This window comes from Nomascus leucogenys, chromosome 24, assembly GCF_006542625.1.
Source record: "Nomascus leucogenys isolate Asia chromosome 24, Asia_NLE_v1, whole genome shotgun sequence".
Taxonomy (NCBI): Eukaryota; Metazoa; Chordata; class Mammalia; order Primates; family Hylobatidae; genus Nomascus; species Nomascus leucogenys.
This window is the reverse complement of record NC_044404.1, coordinates 21636914-21653027: the sequence shown is the minus strand read 5'-3', so window position 1 is coordinate 21653027 and position 16114 is coordinate 21636914. Positions and strand designations below refer to the sequence as shown.

The 16114-nt window shown below is 59.0% G+C and overlaps 1 protein-coding gene across 14 annotated transcripts in view; it reads left to right on the top strand.

Moving 5' to 3' along the window:
- The window catches only part of RAP1GAP (RAP1 GTPase activating protein), a 73367-nt gene extending 58636 nt beyond the window's left edge, over positions 1-14731 (top strand). For 5 of the 14 annotated variants that reach the window (XR_004028408.1, XR_004028407.1, XR_004028406.1 and 2 more), the window contains 13 exons: positions 772-927; positions 1402-1473; positions 2107-2193; positions 2689-2826; positions 4635-4766; positions 7029-7283; positions 8030-8139; positions 9142-9255; positions 11335-11458; positions 12448-12550; positions 12857-12991; positions 13224-13266; positions 13688-14731. Coding sequence is in view for 7 of the 14 variants with exons in the window: in XM_030805223.1 (XP_030661083.1) it covers positions 772-927; positions 1402-1473; positions 2107-2193; positions 2689-2826; positions 4635-4766; positions 7029-7283; positions 8030-8139; positions 9142-9255; positions 11335-11458; positions 12448-12550; positions 12888-12991; positions 13224-13232 (1404 nt within the window). In the remaining 7 variants the exon portion in view is untranslated. The remainder of the gene's footprint in view (positions 1-771; positions 928-1401; positions 1474-2106; positions 2194-2688; positions 2827-4634; positions 4767-7028; positions 7284-8029; positions 8140-9141; positions 9256-11334; positions 11459-12447; positions 12551-12856; positions 12992-13223; positions 13267-13687) is intronic. The other 9 variants (XM_030805230.1, XM_030805227.1, XR_004028404.1 and 6 more) reach the window with 8 other exon arrangements.
- The last annotated feature ends 1383 nt before the right edge of the window (positions 14732-16114 follow it).

Below are 16114 nucleotides of genomic sequence, written 5' to 3'. Positions count from 1 at the left end.
ATGGGACATGCTCCAGGTGGCGGGAACAGCTTCTGCAAAGGCCTGGACTCGAGGACATGCAAGGCACGTGCCAGGAACTGAACTCGGAAGTGTGTGCCCTTGTCCTGAGCCTCCTACAGGGCTATCTGCCTTCCCAATCAGGTCCCCAGCCCAGAGGGATAAAAGGGAAATGTGAGAAAAATGGAAATAGTTATTCCTTATTTTTAGTGTCTCTTAACTTTCGTTTCCTAAGGGTCTGTGTTCATTTTAGCAACATGAATGTATACCAAGTTGAGCTTGTTTATTCGATCGGGGGCCATGTTTGGGGCATTGAGATAGGAGAAGGGCTGAGAGGTACGGTCTGGGGACCAAGAGACCTGGGCTCGAGTCCCCAAGCTCATTATAGCTCATTAGAGCACCTTCCAAGTCACTTCTCTTGGCCTTGGTTTCATCTTCTGTCGCAGCATTCCAAGAAAACTAAAATAATTTTTCTTGTAATTTCAATAGATATCCAGGTACAAGTGGGTTTTGGTTACGTGGATGAACTGATTAGTGGTGAGGTCTGGGATATTAGTGTTCCCTCGTCACCTGAAGAGTGTACGCTGTTCCAAACAGGCCATTTTTCAACTAAAATAGTTTTAAGACAAGTGTTTTTGCTATATTATTTTGGGTAAAGCAAATCCTTAGATGTGCCCTCTGACTACCCCAAACCCTCCTAAACTCCCGTGGGCACCCCTCTCCCCAGTGGGCCCCCTCTGGCCAGACCGTGAAGGCCCGTGGCTTTGTGCTCAGTTGCAGCGGAAGCGGCACATCGGGAATGACATCGTGGCTGTGGTCTTCCAGGATGAGAACACTCCGTTCGTGCCTGACATGATCGCATCCAACTTCCTGCACGCCTACGTAGTGGTGCAGGCTGAGGGCGGGGGCCCTGATGGACCCCTCTACAAGGTGGGCGCTCTTGGAGCCTCCCAGGGGCATCAGCGAGGGCCCTGGCTGCAGCTCTGCTTTCCCTGGGATGCCCCTCTGAGCCTCACTTTTTCCAGCTATAACAGGGGGACCGTGGAAGGCTTCCGTGGTGCACTGTTCACACCACGCCCCGTGTCTTCCCCAAAGCTCCCCCCCTCAGAGAGGACAGTTTCCCTCCTCTGCCTCCTGGCCTGGTATCACTGTCCTCCACCTCCCGTAGCCTCCTCTGCCTTCACCATCCCAATGATTCCTGAGGCCCCTACCCATCTCCACCACTAAAATTCAGGGCAAAAGATAGAGGGCAGAAATCTCTGGAAGAAAGATTCATCCAGCCCACAGTCACTGGGCCTCCCTGACCAAGGGGCAGGCCAGGGAGGCGAAGCAGGGGTTTCTGGCTGGGGTGGGGCAGAGCAGACCCCAGGCTCCACAGGAACAGACAGCTGCCCTCCCTTCCAGGTCTCTGTCACTGCAAGAGATGATGTGCCCTTCTTCGGACCCCCCCTCCCGGACCCCGCCGTGTTCAGGAAGGTGAGGGGCACCCCCCAAGTCATGGGCAGAGCAGGACAAAATGGGTGGGGGCCTGGGGGGGTGCATACACATTCTGCCTTATGAGGTCTCAAAGCTTCATTGTGTGCCAGGGCAGCTGGGCTCCCCTAACTGCAACTGGGGCCTGGCTTTTCCATTCATCTTGAAAACACCTTTTTTTTTTTTTTTTTTTTCACAAGGTCACAGAATAAACTACACGATTGTTTTGCACTTTCCTTAGTAGACTGGCCTTTCCTCATTTCTATTCTCTTTCTGACAGTTCCAGTCTCTTCTTTCTTCTAAAATGTTTGGGGAGGGGCACACTTCAAGCCTGGGCTTCAGCTCTGTACATAGCGTGTTCTGCTACCCTAGACTGAAGCAGTAGGTCGAGACCCCAACATCTGTGGAGTTTGCTCTCCCGAGGGCGTGGGCAGCCATGAAGGGCACTGGGGCCCCTTGAAGGTACCTGGGGAGGTGAGCCCAGGGAGATGCCCTATTGGGAGTGAAGAGGGTGACCCCAGGCCCCAGTAGAGCATGGTTCAGGAGCTGCAGCCTCTGCCTCATTGGGGTTCAGACCCTTGTTTATGTGTCATCTCAACTTCCCTTTCTTATCTCCTCCACACTGGGGGTTTCCAGGGGCCTGAGTTCCAGGAATTTTTGCTGACAAAGCTGATCAATGCTGAATATGCCTGCTACAAGGCGGAGAAGTTTGCCAAACTGGAGGTGAGTATGGGCTGTGAGGGCTGGGTGACCCTCTTCTCACCTTCCAACCTGTAACTTCAGCCCTGTCCCTGGGAAGGGAAAAGCCATGTTCAGACCTTGGCCTTAGCGGGGACACCTGGGGCTGGATGGATTGATGGATGAGTAGGAGGTCGGGGAGAGGAAGCTGGAGGGATAGTGAGGAGTTCCCAGGAGATACTGGGAGGCGGTTAGGCTGACAGGGACACCTTGGGACTGGGTGGGGGGTGGACCTGGGGGATGGGGACATGAAGCCAGATCTTGAAGGGGCTATGAGAGGCCCTTCATATGAGGGTCCCTGGGGGCTGCTTGAGCTGTGGAGTGGCCTGGGGGAAGGCGGTGCAGGAGCCCTCCGCCCTCCCCACTCCCCCACTCATTCAGAGAAGGTGGCCGGTGCCTCAGAAGGTGGCCAGGATTTGAACTGTGGGCCGAAGGGCTGATCCTTGGGGTCCCTCCTGACGGCCCGGGCCTGACCCACAGGAGCGGACGCGGGCCGCCCTCCTGGAGACGCTCTATGAGGAACTACACATCCACAGCCAGTCCATGATGGGCTTGGGCGGCGACGAGGACAAGATGGAGAATGGCAGTGGGGGCGGCGGCTTCTTTGAGTCTTTCAAGGTGAAGGGCCCCAGGTCTAACTGGCCGGGGAGCAGGGATGTGGCTAGGGCGGAATCCCAGGCTGAGGCTGATAGACTGATGGACACGGTGTGGGGGTGGAGTCTGGCAGAAGGGGCGTGGCTGAGGGGGTGGAGTCCCGGCCTGAGGGATTGACACAGCATGGGGAGTGCGGCTAGAGGCAGTTCGCATTGGAGGTGAAGTCTGAGAGGGGGCGCGGCTGGGGCGAAGTCCCGGACTGGGGCTGATTGACATGGTGTGGAGGTGTGGCTAGAGGCCGCTCGCCTGGGGGTAGAGTCTGAGAACGGACGTGGCTGGGGGTGGAGTCAGGGGCCGGGGCTAATGGACATGGTGTGGGGGTGTGGCTAAAGGAGGCTCTAGTCTGGGATGAGGGCAGGGCTCGAAGTGGACCAAGAAGAGGCTCTGTCTTGACTGAGGGAAAGAAATAGAGTTCTCAGAAGAGGTGTGTGAACCATGATCATTGGAGAGGGACCTGGCCTGCGTGACCTACCCTGCCTGTCCCTGGTTTAGCTTAGCATTAAGAGCACGGACACTTCAAATCTCAGCTCTGTTACTTACCAGCTTGGGCATTCTGTGAGCATCAGTTTCTTTATCTGTTGAGTAGAGTAATGGCAACTTACCTCATACAGTTATTGTTATCTGTAAAAGAGTTAGGTTAGTGCAATATAAGTTTAAAAGCAAAATGCAAAACCTTGCCTGTCTGCCTCAGCAACTGTTGTCTGAAATGAGAAGCGTGGGGAGTGGAGTAGTTCCTGGGCAGGGTCTGGACTCACCCAGGCCACAGGGCCCCAGGTGGCAGCCTTTTTGCCACCGTCTCCTCCACCCACAGGAGGATAACTGCCCATCCTCCAGGTGCCCAACTGGCTGGTCACACCTCACCCTCAACCCAGGGCAGGTCAAACAGCTGGAGCTATGGGTTGGAATAAGGGAATTAGCCCAGCTGCCCAGGCCTGCTCAGGAACTGAGGTGAACAGATCATCTTTGAGAAAGAGGCTTGGGGACTGGAGACAGGACAGGTGGGGTCAATATGGATCTGAGGTGTCTCCTTTAAGGAGGACTCCGATGGTCCCACATCTGGTAGGTGCTGGACGGTGGACCTAGATTAGGTCAAAGAATTTCTCAGAAGCAGCGGAGTCCAGAGTGGAGGGCATGGGTCCTGGCATGCCGGGCTCACCCCTGCCTCAGTTCCATCGTGTGTGAAATGGGCATGACTGCTAGTCCCCATCTTGCAGGGAGATCCAGTGACAGAGTGATTGTAAAGTGCTGGTCCCATAGCAAGCATTTGGTATAGATTGGTCTGAAAAAAACAAGGAAGGAGGGTGGGAGGGAAGAAAAGAAAGAAGGCAGGAGAGCTCTAAGAGGCCCTAACAGGAATGAAACTCAGGTGTCAAGAGGGCTCTCCGTGCACACTTTTGGCCATGACCTAGTGTCTTCTGCAGTCCTTACGCAGCCACATGAGGACACTCAGCACAGAGCAGCCTGTGTGTCCCAGAGACTGAGAGAAGTGAAGTGGTGTCCCCAAGGCCACCCGGCAAGTTGGTGGCAGAGCCGATACCTGAGCTACCCTTAGGCCCCATATGTACCTGCTTCTCATGTGACGCACAGGGAAATTGAGGCCTGGCCCCACCTCCCTCTGTTGCCCTGCTGGCCACGTGCCCAGGGGAAAGGATTTCCAGGGCTCACCCAGAGTGGCATCACGAGGGAGAGACCAGATGCCTGGGCTCCTGGGTTTCCCCAAGGGGACGGCCCTTAGGAATCCTGTGCCTCCTCCACCGCCACCCCCTTCACAGCGGGTCATCCGGAGCCGCAGCCAGTCCATGGATGCCATGGGGCTGAGCAACAAGAAGCCCAACACCGTGTCCACCAGCCACAGCGGGAGCTTCGCGCCCAACAACCCCGACCTGGCCAAGGCGGCTGGAATAGTGAGTGCCCTCCCCCTCCCCAGGCCCCTGCCCCTCCCTGGGGGGCCCCTCAGCTCTCCTCTGCCTCCTGAGGCCTGGCTCCACCTCTCTCTGTTGCCCTGCTGCCCACGTGCCCATCCTAGGCTCTGGATTTGGTCTAGCCACTGCTTTCCATGGGAGGGGGGTGAAGTGCCCAGGCCAGGACACTGCGGTGCTGACAGCTTGCAGCCTGCAGCCCCTGCCCAAGCTCCTTGGCCCTCCCCTCCTCCTGGCCCCTTATGCATTGAGGTGTGACTTTCCGCAGGTCAGCCCTGGGACAGCCTCTGTGTCTCATTCCTTATTGAGTATCTATCTGTTTGCTGGGGACTGGGCTGCTGTGTGGGCACCTACTGTCAAGCCTTGGGTTTCTGGGAGCACCTACTGTGTGTCGGGCTGTGGGCACCCACTGTGTGCCAGGCCCTGGGCTGTTGTGTGGACATGCACTCTGTGAGCATCTACTGTGGGCCTGGCCCTGAGTACCTGTGAGCACCCACTGTGTGTCAGGTCCTGGGCTGTTGTGTGGGCATCAACTCTGTGAGCGCCTACTGTGTGCGCAGCCCTGGGCTGCTGTGTGAGAACCTACTGTGTGTCAGAAAATGGACTGCTATATGAGCACATTGTGTGTGATAAGCCCTAGATGTCAGTGAACACCTACTGTGTGTCAGGAAGTGATCTGTTGTGTGGGTACTTTCTCTGTGAGCACCTCCTACTGTGTGTCCGCAGCAGCCAGGGCCTCTGTGGTGTGGCTGCCTATTGTGTGTCGGGAATCTGGCTTCTGTGTGAGCATCTCCAGAGGGAGCACCTCCTGTGTGATCACTGACTGTTGTCCAGGTTCTTGGATTCTGCTGCTCACACTCAGGAGTGCTGGGCACATGGATGAATACGGCCTATGGCTATGGGCCTCACTGCTGTCCACTGCCTAGTGGCCACCCCAGGACACTGCACCCACTGCTGTGCTCCCCACCCATCCATCCACCCACCCATCCATCCATCCACCCATCTACCTATCCACCCACCCACCCATCCACCCACCCATCCCCACTCATCCATCTATCCATCCATCCCACCCACCCATCCACCCATCCACCCATCCCATCCCCCCCACCCATCCACCCACCATCCACCCACCATCCACCCATCCATCCATCCATCCATCCATCCATCCATCCATCTCCATCCATCCATCCATCCATCCATCCATCCACCCACCCACCCATCCACCCATCCACCCACTCATCCATCTATCCATCCATCCACCCACCCACCCATCCATCCATCCATCCAACCATCCCTCCATCTCCATCCATCCTCCATCTCTGTCTATCCATCTGTCCATTCATCCATCCACCCACCCACCGATCCATCCATCCATCCATCCTTTATTGACTGTCTACTGCATGCCAAGCCCTGCGCTCAGTGCTGTGAGGCTGTGTCACGTGGCAGGAGGGAATTCCCCGATCTCTGCTGTCCAGCAGTCACCAAGCACACTGTCATGTGAGGAGCAGGCCCAACTTCCTCCCAACCCAGTTTTATCAACCCCTCCCTTCCTCTCCACCAGAGTGACCCAGCCTCCTGTGGGTGGCCGAGAGGGGCCCCAGGGACAGGACCAGGCCAGCAGCACCCACCGTGGCAGTAACCGGACCCATTTCTGTTTTGTTTTTGCACAACTCTCCCTCTCTCCATGTTTCCTCCTTTCATTCTACTCTCTCTCCTTGTTTTTTTGTTCCCTCCTCCCTTTCCTCTCCCCGTCCTGTGGCCTCTCTGCCCTTTGGCTCTCTGTTTCTCCTTCCTTCTTGCACCTGTCTTTTTTGCTCCCTCTCCTCCTTCCCTTCTCCGCTCTTCTCACCCTCGCTTTTTCCTTTCGGCCTTCCCCTGTCTTCCTTCTCTGTCTCTGACCCTCCCTGGGCCTGTCTCTGTGTCCTTGCGTCCCTGTCTCTCTGGATTTCCCTCTGTGCCCATCTGGTGTGCCCTCGCTGGCTCACGCGTGTCCCTGTCTCCGGGTAACTGTCTGTCCATCTCTCTCCCTGTCTCCCTTGTCCTCTGTCTCTCCTTGTGCTTCTCGCCTTCCCTTCCCCGGCCCTGTCTCTCCCATTGCCTCCTGCACCATTCTCTTCCTTTTTCTGTCTGTCTTCCTCCTTTCCCTGCCTCTCCTCCTCTCTGTGTCTCCCTCCCACCATCTCTCTCGCTCTCTGACTCTCTCTCTGTCTCTCTCTCTCTCTGCCCCCGCCCTCTGCTGCTTGCCAGTCATTGCTTATTCCTGGGAAAAGTGCGAGTAGATTCGGACGCCGGGGCAGTGCCATAGGCATAGGAACCGTGGAAGAGGTTGTCGCCCGCGGGGCCGCCAGCTCTGGAGGCTGCCTGCACGCGCTGTTCTCTGCTCGCTCTCAGGACGGAGGCCATATTGGGGACGTTGCCCCTCTGCCCCCGGGACAGGCCCCAGGGCGTGCGGGATGGAGTGGCGGCAGCTCCGATGGCACTCAGCACCTGCTTTGGGGCCTGGTACCTGTGCCAGAGCCAGTGTCCCTCACCAGGGGCTTCTGGCCCTGCCTTGGCCCCTGGGACCCTGGCCCAGTCCCTGCCAGGATCCGGTACCCAAAGGCCCTACACCCAGCCGCACGTCCCCCAATATCGCCGGTCTGCATGGAGCGCCATCCCTCTCCTCTGCCCTGACTCCTCCTCCCCGCCACGAACTGACCTGGGGTCCTACCCCTTCCTGCCTCCAGAGAAGCTGGGGGCAGGCTTCTGGGGCCTGGGGCATCCCAGCACAGTGTGTGGGAAGCTGGGAGAGTCTTCCAGCTGCTGGGCCAGAACCTCCCCCAGCCAATTTGGAGGTTCCAGGGAGGGGCCGTAGCTGGCACGGGGTGGGGCTTGGGTTGCTACACCGCCCTCTGACCACTGCCCTTAGGCTGCAGATCCCACAGAGCCCTGGGGGGCGGGGAGCGGTAGCCATTCTGAGGACTCGGCCTCCTCCCACCCCAGCCCCCTCAGGACCCTGCCCTAATCCTGGGCCAGTATTGACCTGCAGTCCTGCCGCGTGAGCTCAGGAGAGCCCCTTGCCCTCCTGGGGACTGTTTCCCTTTCCGTAAACTGGGAGGGCTGTCTCTGGGGATGGATATCTTCTCTCGTTCTTTCTTGCTCATCAACTCTGCTTCAGGGCCTGGGGCAGCAGGGTCCCCAGAGGGGATGTTGGGGGGGCACTGGGGCTCCCAGGTAAGGTGGCACTGAGTTAGGGCCTCTCCCCACAGTCACTGATTGTCCCTGGGAAGAGCCCCACGAGGAAGAAGTCGGGCCCGTTTGGCTCCCGCCGCAGCAGCGCCATTGGCATCGAGAACATACAGGAGGTGCAGGAGAAGAGGTGGGTGAGGGGGAGACAGTGCCCCGTTCCCCTGCACCCCTATCCCTGAGCCCCGTTCAGTGGCAAAGCAAAGCAGGCAGAAGGGAGTGCCCGCCCCTCTGCCTCTCCGTCCTCACTAGTGACAGCTGTGTGGTCAAGTCCCTGCTGCGGGTCGGGCACCAGGGCCAGCACGTCACCTAACGTGCCACATGCAGATCAAGAAGTGGTAGGTCAGAGGGGTCAAGGGGCTTGCCCAGGTCACACAGCCAGTGATGGGCAGAGCTAGGATCTGAGCCCTGATCTGTCTAGGGCCAGCACCCATGCTCTTCCCACGGCCCCAGTGCATGTGGGAGGGCCTAGTGCTGGTTTTCGGGGTGGCCACAGATGGGCCTGGGGGTCCGTGAGTGTGGGCAGCATGAGGACAGTGAGCCCAGGCCAGCAGCAGGGCTGCCCCTGGACATCAGAGGTGTGAGCACTGCTGCCCCGGTACTAACCATGTGTGACCTTGGGCGAGTCACTGAGCTCCTCTGAGCCTTACTGTCCCAACCTGGAAAGGGGACAAGAACACAACCCATGGCATGGGGCTGCTGTGGGGACTCGGGGCACTGCGTGTGAGGCCGGGGCCGGGTCCCCTGAGAGGGCTCCAGGAGGGGAGCGGGCATTGTCCTTGCTGCTGCCAGATCTCCACGTGCTGTGAGTCCTGGGTTCAGGTCTTGGCACTGCCACGTCCTAGGTGTGTGTCCCTGGGCTAGTTCCTTATCCATAATGGGACAGCTATACCTGCTCCTGTGGAGAGGACCTGGGAGGAGTCCCATCCTGTCGCGTATAGCCCCATCAGTGCCAACCCCATCACTGGCCAGGCTAGCCAGGGAGCCCACAAGACTGCCCCAGGGCTGGCCCTGAGGGTAGGGGCTTGGGTATGAGGCAGGAGGCAGTGTGACCCCCCTCACCGCCTGGGCCTCATGCTACCCCTGATGCCAGGCCTGGTGCTGAATCCCCCCACTGCCCCCGTGTGCCCCGCAGGGAGAGCCCTCCGGCTGGTCAGAAGACCCCAGACAGCGGGCACGTCTCACAGGAGCCCAAGTCGGAGAACTCATCCACTCAGAGCTCCCCAGAGATGCCCACGACCAAGAACAGGTTGGGGCTCAGGGCACGTGGGGCTTGGGGGCTCGGGAGTGGTGAACCGTCCTTCCCCTCCCCTGCCTGGGCCCGGGACAGCACAGGAGCCTTGACTGCGCCACAGCAGGGTGTCAGGGGGGGCCTGGTCATTCTCTGGGGCCCGCCTTTGACATATACCCAGCGAGCACTTTGTGCACGCCCAGCTCTGGAGCACAGAGGTGCCCTGCGCATAGGTCCCCGCCTCACGGCCACAGGTCCACCAGAACGCGGCCTCATAAGCTGTTGCCGGATCATGGCGATAGGAGGAATCCGAAGCAGGGTTGGAGGGATGAAGAAGGACTGGAGGCAGGGGTGTTTTAGATGGGTCCTCAGGGGAGACACCTCCATGGGGTGACATTTGAATTGGGAACTGAAGCAGCCCTGCTAGGACTGGCATGGCAGAGGAGCTCGGCCAGTGCAGAGGCCTGGGGCACACTCCAGGGACAGAAAGAAGGGTGGCTGGGAGTGGTGACGTATGCCTGGAGTCCACCTACCTGGGAGGCTGAAGCAGGAGGATGATTTTAGCCCAGGAGTTGGAGGCTGCAGTGAGCTATGATCATGCCTGTGAATAGCCACTGCACTCCAGCCTGGACATCATAGCAAGACTCTGTCACTTAAAAAAAAGAGTATCTCAGGGGCTGGGCCTGGACAGACATTGTGACATTGTGCTGGGTGGTGACGGGAAGGAGGTTGGAGAGGTGGGCAGACGCTGGCTTATAGCTTAGCAGGCTGTACAAGAGCTCTGACTTTTTTTTTTTTTTTTTTTTTTTTTTTTTTGAGACAGAATCTTGCTCTCTCTCCCAGGCTGGAGTGTAGTGGCACGATCTCGGCTCACTGCAAGCTCCACTTCCCGGGTTCACGCCATTCTCCTGCCTCAGTCTCCCGAGTAGCTGGGACTATAGGTGCCCGCCACCATGCCCGGCTAATTTTTGTATTTTTAGTAGAGACTGGGTTTCACCATGTTAGCCAGGATGGTCTTGATCCTCTGACCTCGTGATCCGCCCGCCTCAGCCTCCCAAAGTGCTGGGATTACAGGCGTGAGCCACCGCGCCCGGCCTAAGAGCTTTGACTTTTATCCTAAGTGTGACAGGGAGCCTTGGGAGGATTTTAATTATGAGGGCGATGCGTTAAGAAGCTGACTGCGGTTGCTGTATGGAGACTCTTCCAGTTGCTGTACTGGAGTGGGGTGGGATGGAAGCAGCGGCCAGTGAGGAAACTGCCCCTGCATTTGGTGTCGGTTGGCTGAGCTGCCACTGTGTTGGGCTCTGTGGGAATCGAGAGGATTCAGCCCAGGCTAAAGAGCCGGGTAGGTGAACAGAGAGGCAGGAAAGGGTGGCAGGGACCAGGGAGATGCAGTATGCAGGAGACAGAGTGGGGAGGGTCATTCTCACCTTGGGAGGAGGAATCAGGGAAGGACTCCTGGAGTGGGAGCCCTAGGCTGATTTTTGAAAGGCACATTTGCTTTTTGGGATTTGAGAGGACTGAGACTCCAGGGAGGAGGCGCAGTGGCCCTGAGCATGAAAACCTTGTGGGGTTAAGAGAGTAGACTGTGGAGTTGCCTGGACCTCATCCCCTGCCCTCCCACCTGTGCTGAGTGACCCTGGGTTGTGTGCCTGTCCCCTCTGTGCCTGGTGTCTCCTCATCTGGAAGACAGGTATAATAATCATAGCGATAAGATAATTCAGGTAAAGGTACGTAGAGCAGTGCCCGGCACAGGGTGAACGTGCACCCGATGATGTTAGTGTCGCTAACCGCTGCTGTTTTTGAACACCACGCCAAGGACAATTGTGCTTTACCTGGGGAAATGGGAGGCCAGGAAAGGGTTTTGAGCAGGGGAGGGACATGGTCAGATTTATGGGTTAGGAAGGACAGTGGGGGTAGGAGGAGGCTGCAGGGGGAGTCTGGGGGGCTCAGAGGCCCAAGGATCTGTAAGGGGTTCCCAAAGGTGCTTGGCTGCTACAGGCTGGGCCTTCCAGGTTGGGGAGGGCAAGGGAGTGAGGGCCTGGCCCAGGAGGGGCTCAGGGTGGACACCGGCTAATGGGGCACTGTCTGTGGCAGAGCGGAGACCGCAGCACAGAGAGCAGAGGCGCTCAAGGACTTCTCCCGCTCCTCGTCCAGTGCCAGCAGCTTCGCCAGCGTGGTGGAGGAGACGGAGGGCGTGGACGGAGAGGACACAGGCCTGGTGAGAGGCTCAGGGGGTCGGGGGCTCCACAGGAGCTTGGAAGGGGGCTCTTTGGTCCCTGGAGATACCCTGAGTAGAACCATGAGCGTGGGCGTGGCTGAGATGTATCAGGGGACCCGGCCCAAAGGAGCAGCTCAGACGAACCCTCCCCTGCTCAGAAGCCTTCCACGGCTCCCCAGCACTGTCCACAGGAAGCTCAGTCTCTGGAGCTCTTGGAGATCTGGTCACTCCCTTCCTCTCTAGTCTCCTCTCTTACCACTTCCGACATTCTGTACTCCGTTGCAGCCCCCCAAGCCTCCCAGGCTCACTGCACCCCTGGCCCTTTGTACGTGTGCCATCTCTTCTGTCTGGAACACTCTTCCTGCCGCCGCCTCCTTTCTTTGCCAGGCTGGCTCTGACTCATCCTTCTTGACTGAGTCTCACACACCTCCTCTTGAAAGCCTTCCCTGATTTCCTACTCTCGGGGTAGGTTAGGAAGCCCCTTTACGTTCTCACAGTCCCCAGGCTTTGCCCGGAACACCCTTTATCATTCTTCATTCTGCAAACCATCAGTGGGCCCCTGTTCCTTGCCAAGCGCTACCCGAGATACAACAGATGCAGCTGGGAACAGCGCAGACCCGGGACCTGCCCGCTGGGGCACAAAGTCTAGAATTACAATGGTCTCTTCACAGCCTGCCTTGCCTTCCAGATATCAGGCTCCTGAGGGCAGGGCCCATGCCTGATTTATGTCAGTGGCAAGCCCTGGAGAACATCAATGAATGTTTGTTGAATGAGTGAGTGGCAGTGGGTGGTGTGTGCCTGGGTCTGTGCCTGCCCTGACTCTGCCCTCCTGTGGTCTCCCTGGGGCAGACATGGCTCGGCCCGTCCTCCTCGCAGGGGGTACGGTTGGGGGGTTGTGGAATGCAGTGAGGGAGAGGGGCTGGGAGGGAGCCCTAGCCAGTGCCAAGGGCATGGGCTAACCTCCCTCCTTCTTTCCACCCCCTCCCCAGGAGAGCGTGTCGTCCTCAGGAACACCCCACAAGCGGGACTCCTTCATCTATAGCACGTGGCTGGAGGACAGTGTCAGCACCACTAGTGGGGGCAGCTCCCCAGGTACCAGGACAGGGCAGCTTCGCCACGAAGCAGGGCTACCTTGGGGTAGGAGGGGGACAGGGCTGGGCACCAGTTCCCATGCCCCATGCAGTGGGTATGTGATGTGACTGCCCCTGCCTTGGAGGACAGCGGGCAGGTCATTGTCCAGCCTAGGGTGGCTGGGTGGATTGGAGGGCTGGTTTCTTCTGGAAGGGTCTCGGAGGATAATGGGGGACGGCAAGGAAGAAAGTTAAGGGTGGGGTTGGAGTGCACTGGTGCCGACCGCCCACCTATGCCCCCATCTCCCTGGTGCCTCCCCGCGGCCAGTGAGGTGGCTCCCTCCTGCCCCCCTCCCCAGGCCCCTCTCGATCACCCCACCCAGACGCCGGCAAGTTGGGGGACCCTGCGTGTCCCGAGATCAAGATCCAGCTGGAAGCATCTGAGCAGCACATGCCCCAGCTGGTACGTGCAGCCTCCTGGGGCTGGTGCTGAGGGAGCCCCACTGGGGAGGGGATGAGCTGGCGGGGAGGCTGGGAGCTGAGGCTGGACCAAGAGGTCCCCCTAGGCCCCCCTAGGCCAGGAGGGGTGGGGCTCGCCCGGCTTGGACACAGCCAGTGACTTTGCGCATCTGTGTCTCCCGCCCCGTTGCTTCTCCCGTCTTGCCACCTGCCTCACCACCACTGTCTGTCTGCAGGGCTGTTAGCCGGGCCACCCCCTCTGAAGGTGAAACTGAGCAGGTTAGACTCAGCCCCTCAGCTTGTGTTTGGTGGGAGAGGGTGGGGGTGTGTAGGGGGCTGAGCTGATTCCTCCCTGTTCTTCTGTCACCTCTTTGGGGTGGGAGCTATGTACCTGGGTTTGAGCCCCCTGGCCCTCAGTTGCTGGGTGACTTGGGCAGGCCACGGCCCCTCCCTGCGGCCTCTGCCCTTGCGTTGTTGGAGGATTTGATGGGAGTGTGAAAGGGACTTGGCAGTTGCCAGGTGGGGAGAAGTTTCAGGGGTTCCCAATGGGATGGAAAGACCCGGAGCCTGGAATTCCAAGGGTGGGCCCCTCCCAGGGTAGGGTTCCCTGAGGCAGGTACTTGGCAGAGTTGGGGCACACTGGTGCCAGCCACCCACCATGCCATGTTTCATGGTGTCTCCATCCCCCTTTGCCCTGCAGATGAGGCCACAGAAGCACAAGGGGAAGGTGCCGTGTCAAGCCCAGGAAGACGGGACCTCTGCCCTGAAGACCAACACCAGCCCGTGGGCTGCCCCCTGCCTCCCCACCCTCCCCATGGCCCACCCATCTGGGCTGTCTCTGCAGGGCAGAGCCGTCCAGACCTGGGATCAGGGAAGCTGCTGGCATCGTCCCCACCCCCAGCCTGGGGGTCCGGGTTGGGGCAGGGATTGCTCAGTGGAAGCAGGACTGGGGGCCTGGCTTGCCCCCACCCTGGGCCTCCATCACCCCTGAGCATCCCTCTGGACTCAGAGGGAACGAGGTAGAAGAGAGGGTTTGAGACAGCTCCGTGCGGAAAGCTTACCCCCTGGAAGCAGCACGAGATGGATGTGATATGTGGGGGAGTGAGCACTGGGTCGGGAGCTGGGTCCCGGTTTCCGATTTGGGTTCTGCTGTGTGACTCTGGGCAAGTCACTCTCCCTCTCTGGGCGTGTCTGCTACAAATGGACAAGATTATTTCAGAGGTCACTGAAGACTGTGATTACATGCACCTGCCGTAGAAGGTGGGATTTTCTTCCCAGGGACCGCCCATCACCCTACCCTTCTTCTTGAGGTCCCTGGAGCCCCAGGTGGGCTGAGGGGCAGGGAGCTGGCTATGCCCAGTGTGCCTCCTGGACCCTCCAGTTCTGCCACAGGTCTGCCGATGCCCTGTCCACTGCCTACACATGACAGACAAGTGACCCCCTCATGGGGGATGGGGACCTACCTGGCTCCTCAGCCAGCACCCAGCTTAACCCCTGCCATCCCATGCTGGGCCCTCCAGGCCAAGAGTCTCAGCTGGCCGAGAGTCCAGGCCTTGCCTCCCCCGGCCACCATGGAGGGGGCAGCCTGGCACAGCTGCTGGGAGCCCTTGTGTGTCTGGTCACACTTTTTAGGCGCCACGCCAAAGGCCAGCCTCCTGGCCCCAGTACCCATTTTGGAAGCCCCTGTGGCCGTGTGGATGTCGGTAACAGTTGTATAAAATAAATTCTATTTATCGCTATTGTACCCAGAGTTGGGCCTGGCTTTGTGTGAACCGTGGCCAGATTGACCCCAGACAGATGTCCAGGGATGTCAAGGTGGCAGGGAGCAAGCCTGTCCCCATCAGAGCTGCTGGGCCTGGGGACACCTCCAAAGCCAAGCCACCGGCTCTGTGAGCACCACCCGTGGTTTCCTCCCCGGGGTGCTGTCCCTCCCTGCACCCTGGGCCCCTTCCTCACTGCAGGAAGAACGTGGCTGTGCTGTCAGGCAGACCTAGGTTTGAGTCCTGGCACCGTCTCTTGTTAGCTGGGTGGGTGGCATTGAGAGACTTACTAGCTTCCGTGAGCCTCAGTGTTTCCTTTTGTAAAATAGGAGTGGTAGTGTTTCTCCCAATGGTTTGTTGTGAGGATTCAATGAGCTGGTGCGTATCAAATATACAGCACAGTGTCTGGCACACATTAGGTGCTCAGTTAATTACCTCCTTCTCCCTGTTCTCATATTCAGTGAATCTCCTGATATGGCCACAAGGGGGCGCCAAGGGATCACTTACGGGACCCGATGAGGGCCCAGGAGATGGGGATGAGTCCAAGGTCCCTCTACCAGGAGCTCACAGCTGGGACAGTAGGGTGATGAGGGGCAGGCGGGGACAGGAGAGGTGCGCACAAGCAGGGCCTGGGGAGACAGGCGTCAGGGAAAGTCCCTGGAGTTGCTCCCCGTTCCTGAGAAGGCCTAGGGAGGAGGTACCCTGCAGGAGGGGGCCTCGAGTAAAGGGCAGGGAGGCAGAGCACCCCTGGAACCGGGAAGTTGGCAGCCAGCTCCAAATGGTTGGTGACAATGGAGGGGACAGGGAGATGGGCAGGGATGAGGCCAGAGGCAATGCGGCCTTGAACTCCCGACAGAGAGGCCAGGGCTCTGCGCCAAGGGCAGGGGGAGCCCCAGGCAGGAGCAGTAGTTGCTGGTGGAGGCTGCACCAGCAGAGGGAGGAGGGGACCAACAAGGTTGTTGCTGGGATAAGAGGGTGGCCAGGAGGACGCTGAGAAGGACACCAGGTGGGCCTGAGTGGGGGACCAAGTGCCTGATGGGCTGTGGGGCTAAGGGGGGAATCGGGAGGCTCCCCGGGGTACAGGCTGGGTGTTGGGTGAATGAGGGGACTCCTCCCTCTGGGACAGGACCACAGAGGAGAGCAGGTCTGCAGGGTGGGACATTTGGGAGGAGGCATCAAATTGGGCCCCGAAGAGATGAGCCGTGCCTTGGCCTCCCTGACAGCTTGGCAGCGCCCCCTAGCCCCTGCTGGCCCTGCCCCCTTCCCAGGATGATGCTGAAGGCACCCCAGGGGTTGTCCAGGGAGTGCCACGCTTTTCCTGACAGGGACCTTCTGTGACCCTCTTGATGCCTCAGGCCACCCATGGG